The 21983-nt window shown below is 40.6% G+C and overlaps 1 protein-coding gene across 1 annotated transcript; it reads right to left on the bottom strand.

Annotated features, from left to right (window-relative positions):
• Positions 1-8640: 8640 nt before the first annotated feature.
• NANP (N-acetylneuraminic acid phosphatase) lies at positions 8641-20628 on the bottom strand. The gene is made up of 2 exons (XM_059134241.1): positions 20434-20628; positions 8641-10924 (listed from the first exon to the last, which is right to left on the bottom strand). Exons 1-2 carry the CDS (start codon positions 20521-20523, stop codon positions 10268-10270), a joined length of 747 nt encoding a protein of 248 aa, XP_058990224.1. The 5' UTR covers positions 20524-20628; the 3' UTR covers positions 8641-10267.
• Positions 20629-21983: the final 1355 nt, after the last annotated feature.

The following is a 21983-nucleotide window of genomic DNA, read 5'->3' as shown; positions in this document are numbered from 1 at the left end:
AAATACATGGAGACTAAAGAGTATCCTTCTAAAGAATGAATGGGTCAACCGGGAAATTAAAGAAGAATTGAAAAAAATCATGGAAACAAATGATAATGAAAATACAACGGTTCAAAATCTGTGGGACACAACAAAGGCAGTCCTGAGAGGAAAATATATAGCGGTACAAGCCTTTCTCAAGAAACAAGAAAGGTCTCAGGTACACAACCTAACCCTACACCTAAAGGAGCTGGAGAAGGAACAAGAAAGAAACCCTAAGCCCAGCAGGAGAAGAGAAATCATAAAGATCAGAGCAGAAATCAATGAAATAGAAACCAAAAAAACAATAGAACAAATCAACGAAACTAGGAGCTGGTTCTTTGAAAGAATTAATAAAATTGATAAACCCCTGGCCCGACTTATCAAAAAGAAAAGAGAAAGGACCCAAATAAATAAAATAATGAATGAAAGAGGAGAGATCACAACTAACACCAAGGAAATACAAACTATTATAAGAACATACTATGAGCAACTCTACGGCAATAAATTTGACAATCTGGAAGAAATGGATGCATTCCTAGAAACATATAAACTACCACAACTGAACCATGAAGAAATAGAAAGCCTGAACAGACCCATAACCAGTAAGGAGATTGAAACAGTCATTAAAAATCTCCAAACAAACAAAAGCCCAGGGCCAGACGGCTTCCCGGGGGAATTCTACCAAACATTTAAAGAAGAACTAATTCCTATTCTCCTGAAACTATTCCAAAAAATAGAAATGGAAGGAAAACTTCCAAACTCATTTTATGAGGCCAGCATCACCTTGATCCCAAAACCAGACAAGGATCCCACCAAAAAAGAGAGCTATAGACCGATATCCTTGATGAACACAGATGCGAAAATACTCAACAAAATACTAGCCAATCGGATTCAACAGTACATTAAAAAGATTATTCACCACGACCAAGTGGGATTTATTCCAGGGCTGCAAGGTTGGTTCAACATCCGCAAATCAGTCAATGTGATACAACACATCAATAAAAGTAAGAACAAGAACCATATGATACTCTCAATAGATGCTGAAAAAGCATTTGACAAAGTACAACATCCCTTCCTGATCAAAACTCTTCAAAGTGTAGGGATAGAGGGCACATACCTCAATATCATCAAAGCCATCTATGAAAAACCCACCGCAAATATCATTCTCAATGGAGAAAAACTGAAAGCTTTTCCGCTAAGGTCAGGAACACGGCAGGGATGTCCATTATCACCACTGCTATTCAACATCGTACTAGAGGTCCTAGCCTCAGCAATCAGACAACAAAAGGAAATTAAAGGCATCCAAATCGGCAAAGAAGAAGTCAAATTATCACTCTTCGCAGATGATATGATACTATATGTGGAAAACCCAAAAGACTCCACTCCAAAACTGCTAGAACTTATACAGGAATTCAGTAAAGTGTCAGGATATAAAATCAATGCACAGAAATCAGTTGCATTTCTCTACACCAACAGCAAGACAGAAGAAAGAGATATTAAGGAGTCAATCCCATTTACAATTGCATCCAAAACCATAAGATACCTAGGAATAAACCTAACCAAAGAGACACAGAATCTATACTCAGAAAACTATAAAGTACTCATGAAAGAAATTGAGGAAGACACAAAGAAATGGAAAAATGTTCCATGCTCCTGGATTGGAAGAATAAATATTGTGAAAATGTCTATGCTACCTAAAGCAATCTACACATTTAATGCAATTCCTATCAAAGTACCATCCATCTTTTTCAAAGAAATGGAACAAATAATTCTAAAATTTATATGGAACCAGAAAAGACCTCGAATAGCCAAAGGGATATTGAAAAAGAAAGCCAACGTTGGTGGCATCACAATTCCGGACTTCAAGCTCTATTACAAAGCTGTCATCATCAAGACAGCATGGTACTGGCACAAAAACAGACACATAGATCAATGGAACAGAATAGAGAGCCCAGAAATAGACCCTCAACTCTATGGTCAACTAATCTTCGACAAAGCAGGAAAGAATGTCCAATGGAAAAAAGACAGCCTTTTCAATAAATGGTGCTGGGAAAATTGGACAGCCACATGCAGAAAAATGAAATTGGACCATTTCCTTACACCACACACAAAAATAGACTCAAAATGGATGAAGGACCTCAATGTACGAAAGGAATCCATCAAAATCCTTGAGGAGAACACGGGCAGCAACCTCTTCGACCTCTGCCGCAGCAACATCTTCCTAGGAACAACGCAAAAGGCAAGGGAAGCAAGGGAAAAAATGAACTACTGGGATTTCATCAAGATCAAAAGCTTTTGCACAGCAAAGGAAACAGTTAACAAAATCAAAAGACAACTGACAGAATGGGAGAAGATATTTGCAAACGACATATCAGATAAAGGACTAGTGTCCAGAATCTATAAAGAACTTAGCAAACTCAACACCCAAAGAACAAATAATCCAATCAAGAAATGGGCAGAAGACATGAACAGACATTTCTGCATAGAAGACATCCAGATGGCCAACAGACACATGAAAAAGTGCTCCATATCACTTGGCATCAGGGAAATACAAATCAAAACCACAATGAGATATCACCTCACACCAGTCAGAATGGCTAAAATCAACAAGTCAGGAAATGACAGATGCTGGCGAGGATGCGGAGAAAGGGGAACCCTCCTACACTGTTGGTGGGAATGCAAGCTGGTGCAGCCACTCTGGAAAACAGCATGGAGGTTCCTCAAAATGTTGAAAATAGAACTGCCCTATGACCCAGCAATTGCACTATTGGGTATTTACCCTAAAGATACAAATGTAGTGATCCAAAGGGACACATGCACCCGAATGTTTATAGCAGCAATGTCCACAATAGCCAAACTATGGAAAGAACCTAGATGTCCATCAACAGATGAATGGATCAAGAAGATGTGGTATATATACACAATGGAATACTATGCAGCCATCAAAATAAATGAAATCTTGCCATTTGCAACAACATGGATGGAACTAGAGCGTATCATGCTTAGCGAAATAAGTCAAGCAGAGAAAGACAACTATCATATGATCTCCCTGATATGAGGAAGTGGTGATGCAACATGGAGGCTTAAGTGGGTAGAAGAATAAATGAAACAAGATGGGATTGGGAGGGAGACAAACCATAAGTGACTCTTAATCTCACAAAACAAACTGAGGGTTGCCGGGGGGAGGGGGTTGGGGAGAAGGGGGTGGGATTATGGACATTGGGGAGGGTATGTGATTTGGTGAGTGCTGTGAAGTGTGTAAACCTGGTGATTCACAGACCTGGGGATAAAAATATATGTATATAAAAAATATATGTTTATAAAAAATAAAAAATAAAAATAAAAAAAAAAAAAAAAAAGGAAATGGCTTGGGACAAAACCTAAATGCAAAGGAAAGTTATAGAAGGTTTGTGAAGGGAAATCTTCAGAAAAAAAAAAAATTTAGGAATGGTCAGGATGGACAAAAAAAAAAAAAAGGAGAAAAGACCGGATGCCTAATCCTTTTTAAATAAGAAAAAAAAAAAAAAACCCACAAAAAACCAGCCTCCAAGGTGATTTAGCTCTCTCCTGACATGCCTCCACATAGATTATACTTCCAAGTGAAAGGCTCATTTGGCCTTGAGAGATTAAGAAAGGAGCCCAACCTTGAGGGACTGCGAAAACACCCTCTTACCATCCTCCATTGCCTGTAACCATAGAAACTCACTCTTATCTCTTATTTGTAAAGAATGAAAGGGGAGACTGATCACCTCCCATTAGCCAGGGATACCCAAAGATGGGGTGTCCAACCTGTTTGAATCTGGAGTGCCTGACTGTATGAATGTGTCTGTATGGCTCCACTGCTTCGGCTACGGAGTCTGAGGGGGCTGCACCCTGAGTCTCAGGGGTCATGTACTCCACGTACTCCATGTACTCCACATACTCCATGTATAGTTATGTACTCCACAGAGTAGCCTGGTCTGGGGTTTATACAGACAGACCTTAGCTAAGATGCTCCTAAGTTCCCGCGAGGGATGAGAGCAGGACAACATCTGAAAGACCCCTTCCCTTTGCGACATCATTCACAGTGGGAGGGAAACCCAGAAAACTCATATCTTAAGACTGCATGCTTAAAAATAAAAAAGGGAAAGACACTGGTATAGAAAAGCTGGTTTTCTCTCTGTTTAAAAGGGCAAAGTTTTCTTCAGTTAATTGAAATGTAAATGGTTTTCTCTTTGCCTGCCCAGAAAATTCAGTTCCTATGTTTTATCAGGTATTTAGCATCCCTAATTATATTTAGCATATGTTTTAAAACTTTCTAAGGCTTTAGCAATTGTTGACAAGATTTAAACCAATAATAAAACTTGGGTTACATTTGGGTAAATGTTGTAACTATTCTAGAGATTCTATGCATTTCCTAAACTTTTAATGTTTTGATAAGGTCATCACCTGGTAATTTAGCCATATCTATTCTGAGTTTTTGTCATTTGTAATTGTTTTAATTCTCTTGTAAGATGAATTCTGCCTTAAAAGAACTTCATATGGGAGACTTTCAGGACAAATACAGGTCTTTAATATATTAAAATCCTGGAACGGAAACAGGTAAGAATTTCCAGAAGTAAAAGCTGCATTCGGACTAAACCAGAATTAGCAACATGGAAAGTAATATGGGACTAAATGAACTAAAAGATTATAGTGTCGTATCGGTTATTTTATTTTATTTATTTTTTAAAGATTTTATTTATTTATTTGACAGAGAGATCACAAGTAGGCAGAGAGGCAGGCAGAGAGAGAGAGGAAGAAGCAGGCTCCCTGCTGAGCAGAGAGCCCGATGCGGGACTCGATCCCAGGACCCTGAGATCATGACCCGAGCCAAGGCAGCAGCTTAACCCACTGAGCCACCCAGGCGCCCTCGGTTATTTTAAACATTGCTGGTTCTCTAATATTTGTTCTTCCAGACCAAGAAAACTTTTTTCCTTAAGATATCTGTGACTTACAGAAATGGAAAAATATTTATTTGCAAATGAATCAAGGCATTCAACTTTTCTATCTGAACCCTCTGAAACCAAAAGGGCTCAGTAAGTATTCTTTCTTCCATGGCAATCAGTCATTTGCATAAGTTCAGTAAGAATCTGTTCTCCTTGTAACAGGACACTATTGGAAACTGGTTATTTTACCAAGGCTTTGACTGGAATGTCATATTTGAAAAGACAGATATGACCAGACAGTTTAAAGGAACTAAGGTTGACTTTATGAAACCTGGAGCCGTAAAACCCTTTGGAACTGTTGGCCTGATACCTTGCTTACAGAATTCCCAGCAGCCTCACCAGGTGAGTAAAGAATGTCACTCCTTGGTAGGTGCAAAGCCTCAGAAAGAAGAATTCACCCAAGTCAACTGGTATTGCAGGCATGTCTGATGGCAAGTACATGGCTTGGCTTCTGGCCCGGAGAGGATACTAAAAGTTCAACCTAGAGAATCCTTATAAAAAGTTCCAGCAAAGCAGATTCTAAAAGGTCTATATGATCACACTCACTATTCTTATTGAGCTTATGTAAATAATTAGGCATACTGTAAATCTCCACCTCAAATGGACAGCATTTCTTAAGCTGTGGGTAATGACTATGGGGCATAGGACTGGTTTTGTGGTCTTGACCTACATTAAACATGAAATAGAAAACATCTTCTGTATCACTATACACATCTAATATTGTTTCTACCCCAAACTCAACTAAATAATAGTAAAGGGATCTGTACATACATACCCCTTACCCCCTTGAAAAACAGGCATCAACAAAATTTTGAAAGCTGGAGACATGTGGACAAGTGGCAAATAATTTAGCAGACCAAGGAAAGCTGAGTCAGAACCAACAGTGGGAAGAGCTGAGAAACCATGAGGTACATAGTAGATTCCTCCAAAAATTTAGGCACCAACACTACCAGATACCTCAGGCCTGAAGGAAAAGGGTGATGGGGAGTTGAATTAAGGGAGGATAGGTGAAAGGTGTTCAATAGACAATCCCTGCCCCCACCCCACCATGAAGTCCTAACTGGACAGAAGTTGGGATGCTACTCTGCGAGTAAGACAGAGAATATCTAAACTGGGAGATATCACATGTAATTGGGCTCAATTACAACCAAAAAAAAGATATTAAGTTACCATAGAAATACCTCCTTCTGCACCTCTTTCCCACTCAGTTCCTAGGTGCTGACATCAGACCTCTACCCTTCAGTTAGGAGGCTGAGAAATGCTCTAGGAAATCAGACCAACCAAAAGCAAAGAGCTTAAAACCGTGATCTCAGGGCTTCTCCAATGAACAGCCTATCCAGATACCCTACAGTAAAGGGGCCTCCAAGTTGACAAGCCCCCCACTTGACAGAGATTCCAGTCAGCATCTTCATCTCTCCTCTTTTATTCATGAATACCAAGAATTTCTGGGAATGTGAGGAAAGCCTTTAATGTGAACCAAAAGATTCAAATAAATGGATTAGAGCAGCTTGGAAGAAATAGTGGATTCTGTGGATTCTTTAAAAACTTCACAATTTTCTAAAAGACAATATTCCACTCAAAACAAAAACAATGTTACTAAAAAGGAACATTTAGAAAACAAAACAAAGTTCTTGGAAATTAAAAAAATATGATTAGCTGGGGAAAAAATCAATAGGACTACAAGATGTAGATGAAGTCTCCCCCCAAGTGGAACAAAGTAACAGACAGAAAAATAGGAAAAAAAAAGATTTAAACAAAGCAGAAGGTCCATAGAGGAGGTCCATAAAAACAAAACAAAACAACAACAACAAAAAAACTGGTCACATAAGTACGGCTACTAGAAGACCACAGAGCAATGCTTTTGAAATTCCAAATGAAAATGATATCCAAATGCATGCTGTTAACTATCACTTATGGGAGAAGAGTAAAGGCATTTTCAGCACTTACGATCTTAAACACTGGTCCTCTCACACATTTAAAAAACCTACTCAAGGAGGCATGTCACCAAAAACAGGGAAAAAATGAAACATAGAAACATGCAGGACAAAACCAGGAAATCGAATGTAAGAGGCAAAGGGAGTCATGAGGATGGCAATATGCAGCAAGTTGAAGGAAACTCATCAGAGTGGAGCAGGGCAAGGGCTCCACAACAGTGCTGACCTTCCCCCCTCAAAGTGAGTGACAATGGAACCATCACTTCTATTGCTGATGTTAATAAGACTGACAGTGGATGGTAGACCATAAAGGTATATGTTCCAAACATGAAAGACTTAAACAGAAGTTTTAGGACTTTCTTTTTCAGTCACTATTTTAGAAAGAGCATTTTTTCCCCCCTAAAACTGAAAAGCAGAAATAAAAAACCTGCCTAAATTAGAGAAATTCTGTATAGTCCTATGTGCCTATATAAGCAGATACACAGGAAGTTGCTCACAGCAGTGGACTATATGAGTGGTGGACTTCTGGAAAAGAGATGAGACTTTGCAGTTCACCTTTTCATTCTTTTGACTTGTGTACCACAAATGGTAATTGTCCAAAGGTGAATATATTCCCTAATTTAAAAATATGGAGTGAAAAAACTGATCATGTATGGCAAGCAGTTTTAAAAAACTTGCCTCAGTTTTAAGTATATAAAACTGTATTTAATATATAGTAACTAATATTTTCACTATAAGCAGATTTATTTGAGAGAGCGAGCGAGTGCATTCATGCATGAGCAGGGGGAGGGGCAGTGGCAGAAGTAGACTCCCCACTAAGCAGGAAGCCCAATGTAGGACTCCATCCCAGGACCCTGGGATCATGACCTGAGCCAAAGGCAAACACTTAACTGACTGAGCCACCGAGGTGCCCCCAGTATTCACTATTAATATATGTGTTTCACTGGTGGTGATGGAAACTGTTTCTTATTGTAGGTTACAAAGAAGCCTGAAAGTGCTAAACCAAGTACCTTTGTAACTATAAAAACCCTTTCCTATAATACTTACTGAACATCCACTGGGTCCTGGTCACTATCAGAGCTAACATGTTTGTGCACCAATGGCTTACATGTGTATATGGAATAAGAACACGTTCACTTTTGTGTTAGTATTCCAGATGCAATGTTCCTATGTGTCTACTCTAGGCCTTCCTCTATAGCTGGTGCTTGGGAGAGCCCCTGGACAATTGAGAATTTAGCGCTTTGTAGAGCACACCAATATGGAAAGCTGAAAAAAATTAAGATGATAAGACACTCACTACATCATTTTTTTAATCTTGAGGAGTATTATATTCTAAAAACATTATTAATAAAATCATAGGTCTATTTCAAGATTTCTTACTATCTTCTGTAACATTCCACTTGGAACGTAGAAGACCACTAAGTTTTTCTCCAAGGAAAGGTGCAAATGGAATGCAATATTGCATTACTGCATGTACTGAATGTAAACCAGGAGGAGAAGGAAACAATTTATATCCCCCCTCCAACTTTGGCTGAAGAACTGCTCATTTGACATTCTAGGAACTATCTTGCAGAGATGTGTCACTATGATCTAGAAGCAATGAACCTTCTCCAGTTAGGAGAGTCAATGTGACACTGCCTACATCCACCCTGTGGGATAGCTAAAAGGACAAACCCTCAGCATCACACACCAATCTATTAGAGAAACCACACATGTAGTTACTTTTCTGCCTAGATCTTCCAATTTAATAATTTTTAAATAGCTAAAATATAATCAAGGCCACAAGAGCGCCATGCCTGGAACTATACACAAACATACCCTGTTCACAAATGTTTAGCTTCATAGCAACAACACCCTAGGACTGTCAAGGGTACAGTCACAGTTTTAAAAATTAAGAGTGAAAAGTAATTACAACAGGACATTTGCACAAAAGCAGAGAATCTTGTTCTTGGCAATAGGCAGGAGTTAAAGAAGTAAGTTAAGGATAGGCATACCCCAGAATCTAAGTATCATAATCATAGGATATTTAAAGGAGTCATAGCTATACATATTCTAACAATCTAATATTTTACATTTATAGCTTCTTATACAAAAGTTAAAAAGAATAAACCTGCCCAAAACCAACCCAAATCACATTTTATTTTTTCCTTAATTAGCCATTTTATTCCAAGTTGGTGAAGACACGACACTGTTTAGCTTCATGGCCTAGAAAAAGTTTTCTAGTTGCAAGATGCCTTAGTCATTAATTAATAAGCTCAAAGTGAACAAACACTGTGTTGGATATAGAAATTGTGAGAGGATATCCTTCCTAAAATTTGAAAAACGGGACGTAAGGCAGATGGTTAACACCAAGGGCCATTTAAATCATATTAGAATGGCACCCTGAAATTATTTCATAGCAAAACAATTTTTAATTAGCTTTCATTGTATGGGTGAAACTATTCAGTTAAGACAGAATTTATGGGAGTGCTACATGGTTAGGTTGCACCTCTGAGGTATCCACAGAAGGAAAATGACTTTTGTTGCCATGTGACTTATACTTATGCCAGCCAGAGAATTCAGTCCCCTGAACCATAATGTGTATGTGGGAAAAGATTATAAAAATACTTCTTTAAGAGGGAAAGACTAGTAAGAACCTACAAGTGCACTCTTGTGCACTTTTCACTATGTGAAAATGTCATGGAAAAGGAGCACCACATGACTTTAACAGCTTTTTTAGTGGAAAAATCTCTTTGTCATGTATACACCATAGGAAAATTACCCACAGCCCCCCAAAAAAGGTCATGAAGAAAAGCTGGATTCATAAAAGAATGTATATATTCCAAGTAGGCAAAAATATGGTATATATATATTTTAAAAAATATGCAAAATAATTTCATTATGGAATGCCTTGATTGGTATGTGACTTAGCACTTATTTCCTATTAATCAGATCTAATTCTGATAAATCTCTATTATGTATGTTTTAGATTATCTATTTAAAAAAATATCTATTTTTAAGACAACATAAAAACCTGTATTTGTGCATACAAATACAAGCTATCTTGCTTAGAATCTTCATAGATCCAAGATGCCACAAGATTAATGAAATAATTTTTTAAAAACCTCAAGCACAGATTAACAAATAACATATTTCCTCAAGTTTTCTGGATTACACTATTTAAAGTTAACTTGTATTAACTAATGTACTCTGGACTTCCAGATATAAATACCAGTCAGTGGTTGGTTATTAAGTCATAAGTAAAAATATTCTTAGAAATGGGTCTTAAATGGAATGCCTTAACTTTTCTTAGTTCAGAACCTGTAATTTGACCCTAAAATACATAATCATGCCCTTTTATGTGCTTTAAGCTGACATACTGACTGTACAATCTATACTTTGTAAGAGAGCAGGTAACTCCAGCACAGAAGAAACTATATAATGTGGCATGGGGGATGACTTCAGTGGCATTATTCCATTTTTATTTATCCAGACTGTTGCTTTCAGCCCTGCATTAAGGCCTCCTTGTATATCGGTTTCTAGTGTGTCACCAACCATCACACAGTCCCCAGGCTGTACTCCGAGGAGATTACAGCAGTAATAAAATATGGAAGGTGCTGGTTTTTCTTCTTTCTGTTCCCCACCTACAACGATAGCGTCAAAATAGGACTGGCAGGCGCAAGCCTCAATCTTCTCCCTCTGGGTCTGTTGGTCTCCATTTGTTAATAAAAGTAGGCGCACCTCCTTTCGAAGTTCAGTAAGCATGGCTTTGACATCTTCTGCTAGTATCATATGCTGTAAACGTGTAGATTTCCACAGGAAATAACATTCTTCAGCCAATTTCCTATTGGCCGCACCACCCTTCGTTTCCTGGATTGCTTCTTCCCAGTGTAAAGTCCTTAGGTCAGTAATGCATGTACTGGAAGGATGAAAACATTCCTTGCTAAGTTTAACTTGAACCTTGTCACAAATGGTTTCAGCCTCTTCTTTGTAATGGTATTTTGATTGTAAGAGCTTTATCACCTAAAAAAAGAAGAACAACTCCATTAACACATTTCAGGTCTTTTATAGTCATACCCTGAGAAACCATGTACCTATAATCCCTGGGTAGAAATTCCAACTCCACATGCCTGCCTTAAGGCAGCTCTACTATTACACCATTTCTGGTGGGAATTGGTCTCATTTTCAAAGAATATCAGAGGGAAGATCTCCCAATCTCTCCACACAACTCATTCATATTTTTTGACCAATTTCTACTCTAAGTATCTTCAGCTATAGGTCATAAAAACCCTTTATTTGGCAGTCTGCCACCTTCCACCCTGGTTATGAAGAAACGGAAATAAAATTTGGTTTAAATTTAGTAAAACGTTTTGGGGCACCTTGGTGGCTCAGTGGGTTAAGCCGCTGCCTTCGGCTCAGGTCATGATCTCAGGGTCCTGGGATCGAGTCCCGCATCGGGCTCTCTGCTCAGCAGGGAGCCTGCTTCCCTCTCTCTCTCTTTGCCTGCCTCTCCATCTACTTGTGATTTCTCTCTGTCAAATAAATAAATAAAATCTTTAAAATAAATAAATAAATAAATAAATTTAGTAAGACGTTTTAATTTCACCACAACCATTATATAGACTCTTCCCAGAAATAACATTGGTTCATCCAATCCTTTACCTACATCCATTTTATGTTTTGAAGGCCTAAACTGACCACCATATAAAATGGGACCTATTATATAGGGCACTTTTAAAAACATGTATTCAATTCTAATAGAATGAAGAACCTGCTGTGATTTCAGCAATTTAATGACGCAGTTCTTCTTCCAAACCTAGAGTTCTGAGTCACCCTCTGTTACACTGGTTCTGACTCTGTCATCAGAATTACATGCTCCCTCTCGTGTTCCCCAACTTTTTATCTTGGCTTTTATTATCTTCTTTTCCATTTGGCCTCTCTTAATATTTACTGAGACCCTAATGTGGCAAGTATAGTGCCTAATGCTCACATATATTATTTCTAACTTCTCTACAACTCTGCAAGGGACTCCCCTTTTTGAGATAAGGAAATGGAAATTCAGAACTGTTAAATAATTTGCCTAAACTGGGATTTAAATCCACACTTGCCTACTTCCAAAGCACATGTGCTTAGGCAGTGGAGACTGGGTCCGTTGCCCTCATGACATTATCTGCTGGGGTAAATAAACAGGGATGCAACCACTATAAATGCTGGGTCGACTGCTGTAACAGTCATGTAAACAATAGTGGAAATAAAATGTAAGAACAAGTCATTCATGACAGTGGAAATAAAGTGTAAGAACAAGTCACTCCACAGGGTTATTGGATACGACTTCATAGCCAAAGTAACATTTAAACTAAGGTGTTACCAAGTCTGTAGGGTAGGCATAGGAAGAGAATGAAATAATTCTAGACAGAAGGAATAACAAGAACAAAGATACAGAGCTTGGAATTTTGAGAACTGGGAAAGGTGAGAAGCCGATTTCAGACTGAAATGGAAGGCATGTGAGGGGGGAATCCTAAAAGATCAGGCTGGAGAGTCTGTTTGCAACTGGTTAGTAAAAGGCCTTCAATCTAAGCCTTCTATACATGCTACCCAAGTCCCCTTGGCACATACTGTTCCCATACATGTTAATGGCTTTATACCATAAGTAACACTGTAATGCCAATTGGGCTTCATACTGTAAGTAACTAAGGGTTTTATTTGACCACAGGAGCAGCCACGCACACAAGCTGGGGCTGAAATTTTACCCTGGAAGCAGGCCTCAACTAATGAGTAGCAGAAATTGGTAGATTAATATCCCAGCTTTCTTTTCCCTTGGGAGGGACAACTGAAGCATGCTCTGCATGCTGTCTCCCAGAGTTCCTCAACTGTTCACACTAGTAACTTAACTCATTTATTAGACTCCCTCTCTTCCTTGTATGATCCCACCACTCTTTTACAGCACTTGTAAGGACCACCTCCCAAATGGACTACCTGAATTTTAAGTCCCTACCTTAGGGACATCTGGAGAAAGTTGACAATACCAAGACAAATTTGGATCTTGGGATGATGAGTGTAATGTACACAGATGAGACTAAAAACTGTCTGCTGTTGGAGCAAAGAGGTCAAGTAAATTAAAAAGTGTTGCCCTAAAGTATACAGGGAACAAGTAGTATGCTACTCATACCAGATGCTCAATTCACCTACTGAAAAGGGGAAAGAAATTAACAGACACATTTTTCTTCCTTCAAAGTATAATAATCACATCAAAAGTAAATGTTGTTCAGGCTATTTGTGCTCTTCAAAAAATGCAATAATTAAGAAAAGTCTTATTACTTCAAGGAAAAGATATCATTCCTAAGAATTTTAGGGGGAGGCAAAGTTAAATTAACAAACTGAGCTTTTACAGCCTCTGTGCTAATGTCATCATCTTTTCTAACAATGTCAGTTGAATTACTCTTGAGCTATGATGGAAGGTCATCCTAAAGTTTTAGCAAACCTATTGCTACACAACAGAAGAACACAGGCCTCTAGAAATCCATAGTGCTTAAGCTTAAATAGGAGCTGGCTCATAGTTAGCAAGCAAGGAGCTCTCAATAAATGTCCAATTTTCTGTTACTGCAACTGGCAATTCATTTCGCATGTTCTTAGGGCTCTGAAAAAAAAAACAGAATTAGCTCACCTTAAAGGGAAAGTCTTGTAAAGGTATAGCATACGACTTTCAAGTTTTGAAATTCCTTCTCATTATATCCTCTGAATTAACTTTCTCATTTTTTCACACAGCATCTAATTATAGATTCATTTGGGATCACAAGCAGCATTTTTAAAGAAAGATTTTATTTATTTGACAGAGAGAAAACAAGCACACAAGCAGGGAGAACAGTAGAGGGAGAAGGACAAGCAGGCTCCCAGCTGAGCAGGGAGCCCAATGTGGGGCTCGATCCCAGGACCCTGGGATCATGATCTGAGCTGAAGGCAGACGTTTAACGACTGGGCCACTCTGGTGCCCCCAAGTAGCATTTTAATATTAACATATTTGGGGAAAAAGCTTATCAGCCATTTACATATTATTAAAACAGAAATAACACCTACTGAATCACTGTTGTACACCTGAAACTAATGTAACACTGTGTATCAGCTATACTTCAGTAAAAACAAAAAACACCTAACTTAAGTTAGTTCATATTATTACTAGTATAAACAATCCTAACCCCTGTACTGAGAAAACAGGAATTTTCATAGAATTGGGGGTGGGGGACAATGATCTCTAACTTGGTGGTCTGAAGATATTTTGTGCAAGGGGTAAGGCAGGCTTGAAAAGGATTCTGAGCACAATTAAGCCCATGAGGTACCTAAGGGCCTAAAGAAAAGGGCCCTAGGACAGTGAAGGGGGGGGGAGGGAAATCAATTTGTAGATAAGATAAACTCAAGTTTTTTTTTTTTTTTTTAAGATTTTATTTATTTATTTGACAGAGAGAGATCACAAGTAGATGGAGAGGCAGGCAGAGAGAGAGAGAGAGGGAAGCAGGCTTCCTGCTGAGCAGAGAGCCTAATGTGGGACTCGATCCCAGGACCCTGAGATCATGACCTGAGCCGAAGGCAGCGGCTTAACCCACTGAGCCACCCAGGCGCCCCTAAACTCAAGTTTCTACTTCAAAACTCTATTTAGGTCTCAGCTTAACCCATACAGAAAGGAAACTGTATCCTTCTAACCTGCTGTCTGGACCCAGAATTAAAGTTACTATCATCAGTTCTAGTTTTTAGCTAATTGTGATTTAAATACTTTTTCAGGGTTAGTGTGGGAACTATGTCATATTATAACACTATGATATGATATGAAGTAGCTGAATTCCAAATAAAACTGAGTTAAAAATACGTGCTCATGGAGACACCTGGATGGCTCAGTTGCTGGGCATCATGACTCTTGATTTCAGCTCAGGTTGTGATCTTGGGGTCCTGGGACAGAGCCTCATGTCAGGCTCCATGCTCAATGTGGGGTCTGTTTGTGATTCTCTCTCTCCCTCTGCCCCTTCCTGTGCTTGCACTCACTCTCTCTAAAATAAATGAAAAATTAAAGCTTAAAAAAAATACATTCTCACAGAATATGACTGCCTACATACAGCCTAACAATTCAAGCAGCTCTTATGTTATTTTTTAGTCCGTCTTTCTTCAAACATCATTTACTCTATGTGACTTCCTGATCAACCTATTTAAAATTGCAATTCATTCTCCTCTCCACTTTTCCAAACATACTTATAAATAAATATACATTTGATGTATTATGTTCATGGCCAACCAACACTAGAAAGTAAACTCACAAATGCAGATATCGTTTCTGCTCTGTTCACTGAGAAACCCCAAATTTCTGCGGACAGCTTCCTCTTAGGTAGTGACTCTGAAAGAAAGGCCTGAAGAAGGTAGACCGAAATAACTTTTCCAGAAGATGAAAAAAAATGAAACAGATATATAGAGTTAGTATATGGCTCCTTCTCCCCAAGCACAAGGCAATGACTAGATCTTTCCTCCCTTTGGTATGTTACTTTTGAATTGGTTAACAATTATGGATAGTGTTGTATTCTTTTTTTTTTTTTTCTTTTAGATTTTAATAGTTTATTTGAGAGAGAAAGAGAGAAAATATGAGCAGGGGGAGGTGCAGAGGGAGAAGCAGGCTCCTCGCTGAAGCAGGGCAGCTGATGCAAGGCTCAGCCCTAGGATCCCGAGATTATGACCTGAGCTGAAGGCAAACACTTAACTGACTGAGCCACCCAGGTGCCTCAGAGGGTGCTGTATTCTAATGTGATAAAGCACTCCTTGTATAGGAGCACCTGGGTGGCTCAGTGGGCTAAGCCTCTGCCTTCAGCTCAGGTCAGGATCCCAGGGTCCTGGGATCGAGCCCCACATCAGGCTCTCTGCTCAGCAGGGAGCCTGCTTCACCCTCTCTCTCTGCCTGCCTCTCTTGTCTACTTGTGATCTGTCAAATAAATAAAATCTTAAAAAAAAAAAAAAGGCACTCCTTGTATAGTCAAAAGCACACAACTCAATTCTGTTTTTTTAATAGGATGTTTGTAAGGGAGGTAACAAGAGAACCAAGTCTGTAGATCCGGAATTTTATCCACCCATCCATTCATTATTCATTAAATATTTACCATGTATCAAATGAATATGACCAAGACAGTTTGTTTTCTCTTAAGAAGCTATTAAGTTGCAGGCATCTGAGTTGCAAAAACTAATTGTAATCTCCTTTGATAAGTACATTATAAAATATCTTGAACAAAATACAGTGTTGGTATAAGAGAGTTTGGTATACACCCCTAGGGAGAAATACAATCTGACTTCTTTTCAGAAATTTCACTCTGGTAGGACTGTGGAGGATAAATTGGACACAGTAAGCTTGGAGACACCACCACAGCAATAGCTAGGTGACAGACAAGTCCACCTTTAAGCAAGATAAGGGCAGTGGGGGGTGGATATGCAGGAAGGGGACAGACTGGGTGGACACGGTAGATGGTACAACTTAACAAGTGTACACTTGGATGCTACTCTTACCATGCATTCAATTAAACCTGATAAGGACACTGAGGACTAATATCACCATTCATATTTTTAAATAAGAATTTAAGATTTAGAATGGTTAGGGAACTTGTTCAGGCATTTTCAGCTAGGCATTGGAGAGCTGTGATTCAAACTCAAATACCTGATTTTAACACATGAACTCTAGGCTATAGCATGATTTGGCCTAAACCAAGGATTTATTTGCAACATATTGGGCTTGGCCTGCCAAGAACACACAAGGCAGCTGAAGAAATTGGAGGCAATACAGTACAGGGTGGTGCCCATGAGGTCAAGGTCAAGGGGAAGGGGACAGTCAATAGTACGGAATGCCTTAGCAAAGCCATTAATACAGACTTAAAATGTCCATTGATTTTGGCAATTTGAAAAGTGTGTAATGACTGGGCAAGCCCATTTCATTAAGTAGAACAGAGAGAGGCTATATGTCAAGGGATTAAGGAATAAATAAAGGTGGAGACATAGAAATAATGTATATAGATTTCTTTCAAAAAACATTGCTGTCAACACAAAATCACACACACAGATAAATGGAACAGAACAGAGGATCCAGAAACACATACTCAATTCTATGGTCAATTAATCTTCCACAAAGCAGGGAAGAATATCCAATGGAAAAAAGATAGTCTCTTCAACAAATGGTGTTGGGAAAATTGGACAGCCATATGCAGAATGAAACTGGACCACTTTCTTACACCACATACAAAAATAAATTCAAAATAGACTAAAGACCTAAATGTGTGACAGGAAACCATCAAAAGACTAGAGAACACAGGCAGCAACCTCTTTGACCTCAGCATCTTTGACTTCTTGCTAGACACATCCATAGATGCAAGGGAAACAAAAGCAAAAATAAACTATTGGGACTTCATCAAGATAAATTTTTTGTTTGTGTTTTTCAGCATGGTTATTTCATATTTTATTGGACTGATGTATATCAGTTTGAGATGTAAAGCTAACCTAGGACTACGAATACCGAATAGGAAATGGGGCGAAGCCATCCACAAATTTGATTAAATTACTAAGAACATAAATCTTTGGGTTAGAATTGAGGGAAAAAAACTGTTCAGAGCTTTGGTGTCTAACGAGAATCTCCTAAAGGCTCTACTAATACAAGGTCAATTTATGGAAAAACTTTTGAATTGCACAAAACCCCTTAAGGCAGGAGAAATGGGCATGATAGAAGAATGTGGGCTGTGGGGCAGCCACTCTGCAACAGAGACAGCTGGGCTAGAGGCTGCGACTATGGCCCAGGACCTGCAGGTAGGCTGTAAATCAATCTAGAGGTAAAACTTAGTGCACTGACTCAAAGCTCCTGCTGATGATGCTTTCCTCAGACAAGGAAAAACTTTTCTTTTTTTTTTTTTAAATTTTATTTATTTGACAGAGAGACACAGAGCACAAGCAGGGGGAGCAGCAGAGGGAGAAGGAGGAGGTTCTCTGCTGGGCAGGGAGCCCAATTCAGGGCTTGATCCCAGGACCCTGGGATTATGACCTGATCATGACTGAAGGCAGATGTTTAACCAACTGAGCCACCCAGGCACCCCAAGATAAAAAGTTTTTGCAGAGCAAAGTAAACAGTGGACAAAACCAAAAGACAACCAACAGAATGGGAAAAAATATTTGCAAATAAATATCAGATAAAGGTCTACTATCAAAAATCTGTAAAGAACTTATCAAACTCAACACCCCAAAACCAAATAATTCAGCCAAGAAATGGGCAGAAGACACGAACAGACTTTTCTCCAAAAAAAAAAAAAAAAAAAAAAAAGGCTAACAGATGCATGAAAAAATGATCAATATCACTCAAGATCAGGGAGCTACAAATCAAAACCACAATGAAGTACCACTTCACACCAGTCAGAATGGCTAAAATGAACAAGTCAGGAAAGGACAGATCTTGGTGATGATGCAAAGAGAGGAACCCTCTTACACTGTTGGTAGGAATGCAAGCTGGTATAGCCTTCTTGGAAAACAGTATAGAGGTTCCTTAAAAAGTTGAAAATGGAGCTACTCTATGACCCAGCAATTGTACCTAAGTATTTATTCAAAGGATACAAACATAATGATTGGAAGGGGCACCTGCACCCCAATGTTTATAGCAGCAATGACCATAAAAGGCAAACTATGGAAAGAGCCCAGATGTCCATCGACGGATAAATGGATAAAGACCTGGTATATATATATGTATGTATGTATGTATGTGTGTGTGTATGTATCTCCAAAAAGAATGAAATCTTGACATTTGCAACAACATGGATGGAACTAGACGGTATTATGCTAAGTGAAATAAGTCAGAGAAAGACAAATACCACATGATTTCACTCATGCATGGAATTTAAGAAACAAAACAGATGAACATAGGGGATGGGAAGGAAAAATAAGATAAAAACGGAGAGGGAGGCAACCGTAAGAGCCTCTTAACTCTAGGAACAATCTTGAGGTGGCTGGAGGGAAGGCGGGTGGGGGATGATATAATGGGTGATGGGCATGAAGGAGGGCACCTGATGTCATGAGCTGTGGGTATTACATGCAACTGATGATTCCCTGAAACCAATAATACACTATATGCTAACTAACTTCAACTTAAATTAACAACAACAAAAAAACCCCAAAGCCCTCAAGGGAGACAGATATCATCTAGAGAAGGATGAAGGGTTCCAGAGAGGCTTCTTTTTTTATTTTTTGAAGCATGGGACAAACCTGAATATGCAGGAATGGAATGCACCAAGAAAGAGGATGAAGACGAGGGAGTCAAAACCTGGGGCACCTATGCTGCCCGGTCAGGTAAGCCAAAACTCTGGGGTCTGGTCTTGATCTCACGGTCTTGAGGTCACCCAGTCTAGCCCACCTTCGGGGCAAAAAAAAAAAAAAAAAAAGAAAAAATCAGAGAGTCAATACCTAACGAAGCACGAAGAGGTTGGGACTCTCAGGGTTGGGAGGATTAGCTTTTGGAAAGTGGGTTTTCACATCTGATAATCTTTGGTTTTCTTCTTAGACCTGCAGGTAGAAGAAAGCAGGGGTGGATGTGGGGCTTCAAGAAGTCTGATTCAGGGGCACCTGGGTGGCTCAGTGGGTTAGGCCGCTGCCTTCGGCTCAGGTCATGATCTCAGGGTCCTGGGATCGAGTCCCGCATCGGGCTCTCCGCTCAGCAGGGAGCCTGCTTCCTCCTCTCTCTCTCTCTGCCTGCCTCTCTGCCTACTTGTGGTCTCTCTCTGTCAAATAAATAAATAAAATCTTTAAAAAAAAAAAAAAAAGAAGAAGAAGTCTGATTCAGCACCTGTGGGTACGGAAAGGAGAGGATGCTGCTGAGTAATGCCTCATGAAAGGAGTGCTCTGTGCAAGCACGGACTGTGAATGTAACCTCAGAAATCTAAGGGTCACACCCACAGCAGAGAGACTGGAGGTGAATTTCTGCGGAGAAATTTTCTGGAGTCAATTAAGCCCAGGCTCGCCACTGACAGTTGTGTAACTTCCCGGGTCTCCTCAAAGATCTGCCTAAGACCACGCAGTGTGGAGAGGCCAACCACGGAGAGCCTGGCGCCACGCTCGCCTAGCAGGTCGGAACCTGTCCGGGCAAAAAGCCAGTTGACCGTCTATGTTTGTGGGCAACTCTGCCACCGTGGCAGTTTTAACGACGTCTTTCCGGGTGCCACAGGTGGAAACAACTTCCAGAACCCAGCTTCCCAGATCTGGGCGTAGCCAGGCAGGTAACCCAAGCCTCCGGGCGCGAGGGAAAGCAGCCTCCCCAACCAGTTCCCCCTGCCCACTCGTCCTTCTTTCCCGCTCCTTCCCGAACGCGGTGGGTCTTAAAGGACGAGAATCCAGTGCCTCCGGGATGACCCAGCCCCAGACGCGGTGTCGATGGACTCGGCAGTGGGAAGGTCGGGAGTGGGAGGACACCAAGAGGACAGGAAAGCGCGCGATATGGGTTGGGCGCCCTGACCCTGCCCAAAGAAGGACCGGGGAAGTTGGGACGTTACCTCCAACATGCCTTTTCTACTCGCCCCGGCAGTGTCGATGAGCGTGTTGTCCAAATCGAAGAAAACCGCCCGCACCCCGTTCAGCACCATCCCGCCAGCCGGGCTCGCTCGCCCCGCACTCCAACTCGCCACAGCCGGCGCCGCCCACGCATGCGTGAAGCGGGACCGCGGGCAAGGAAAACGGGGGCGGAGCCGTGAGGTCACCTGATCCTTTGGCGCTGCCAACGGAACTCCCGCGAGATGTCTTATATCAGTGCGTCTGAGAACAGCGAGATGCCGCGAGACTCCGAACGGTCCGTCGGGTGCGATGTAGTCACACCCTCATCGGCGGGCGAGTGGTTATCTGAGCTGAGTTTGGGGGTGATTAGGTACGCTGTCTTCCTTCGTAGCTGCTTTCTGCTTATCTCTTTTCGTGTTGCTCTCCTGCCCCTACCGTGAGGAGACTGTCCTAAGTATTCCCGGGAGGTTTTTTGCGCCATTTGGCGCCTTGGGAAGAAGGCCGAGAATCCGTTGGCTTTTCCGGTCAGGCTGCGGATTGTCTCCTGTTGAGCGGCCCGCGACTCAGAAGCGTCGGCGGGCGTTGTCTTGCCCTAAGTCGGGGTGCGAGTGCCTGTGTTTTCGTGTCCTGATTCTGCAGTGACGGGAGAAGTCAGGTCGGTAGCAGGAATGCCAGTGAGGCAAAGGTACGAATGTGTACCCTACTAGATGCATTCGCTGTGTTAGGACTGGAGCCCTCACCAGTGGATTCCTTAAGACCCCTGTGTTACTACGGCTGTGCCTGCAACAACCGGGGGCTCTGTAGGGTTTGCTGATGTTTTGTCCACTTAGATTACTTTTCCTGAAGACTTGAATTTTCAGGTTTTGGAATACCACATAAATGGATGGTTTTCAGGTGTAGCAAGGGGCTGAAGGACCCAAAGAGCCTCCAGAACAGCAACCGCTTTCCACTGCCAGCGGGACAAAGATGTTGAAATTAATTTCTAAGCTTCTAAATTGCTTCTGTTGGTTAGAGACAGTTGGGTATTGGGTAACTTTATGGGAATTCAGATATGTGGCCATCAGCAGTGACCAGAAACTTTCTAGCTACAGACCAAATTTGCCACCAAAATTTTGTTGGATCTGTGATCAAAGAGTGGTTCACATTTTAATTGATTGGAGGAAATCAGGGAAATACAGATCAAAACCACAATGAGGTACCACCTCATACCAGTCAGAATGGCTCAAATTCACAAGTCAGGGAACATTACACTGTTGGTGGGAATGCAAACTAGTGCAGCCAATTTAGAAGACAATATGGAGGTTCCTCAAAAAGTTGGAAATAGGGGCGCCTTGGTGGCTCAGTGGGTTAAGCCGCTGCCTTCAGCTCGGGTCGTGATCTCAGGATCCTGGGATCGAGTCCTGCGTCGGGCTCTCTGCTCGGCAGGGAGCCTGCTTCCCTCTCTCTTTCTGCCTGCCTCACCATCTACTTGTGAGTTCTCTCTGTCAAATAAAATAAATAAAATCTTAAAAAAAAAAAAAAGTTGAAAATAGAGCTACCCTAAGACCCAGCA

This window comes from Mustela lutreola, chromosome 9 (assembly GCF_030435805.1).
Source record: "Mustela lutreola isolate mMusLut2 chromosome 9, mMusLut2.pri, whole genome shotgun sequence".
Taxonomy (NCBI): Eukaryota; Metazoa; Chordata; class Mammalia; order Carnivora; family Mustelidae; genus Mustela; species Mustela lutreola.
Note: the sequence above shows the minus strand (reverse complement) of the source record. Positions and strands in the feature narration are given on the sequence as shown.

What these genes read in the sequence shown, in the direction of transcription:
- NANP (XM_059134241.1), bottom strand. Translation starts at nt 20,523, where the DNA reads ATGGTGCTGAACGGGGTGCGGGCGGTTTTCTTCGATTTGGACAACACG. An exon ending in GTAGAAAAGGCATGTTGGAG is followed by an intron (nt 10,925 to 20,433) that starts GTAACGTCCCAA and finishes TTCTTTTTTTAG; the next exon opens with GTGATAAAGCTCTTACAATC.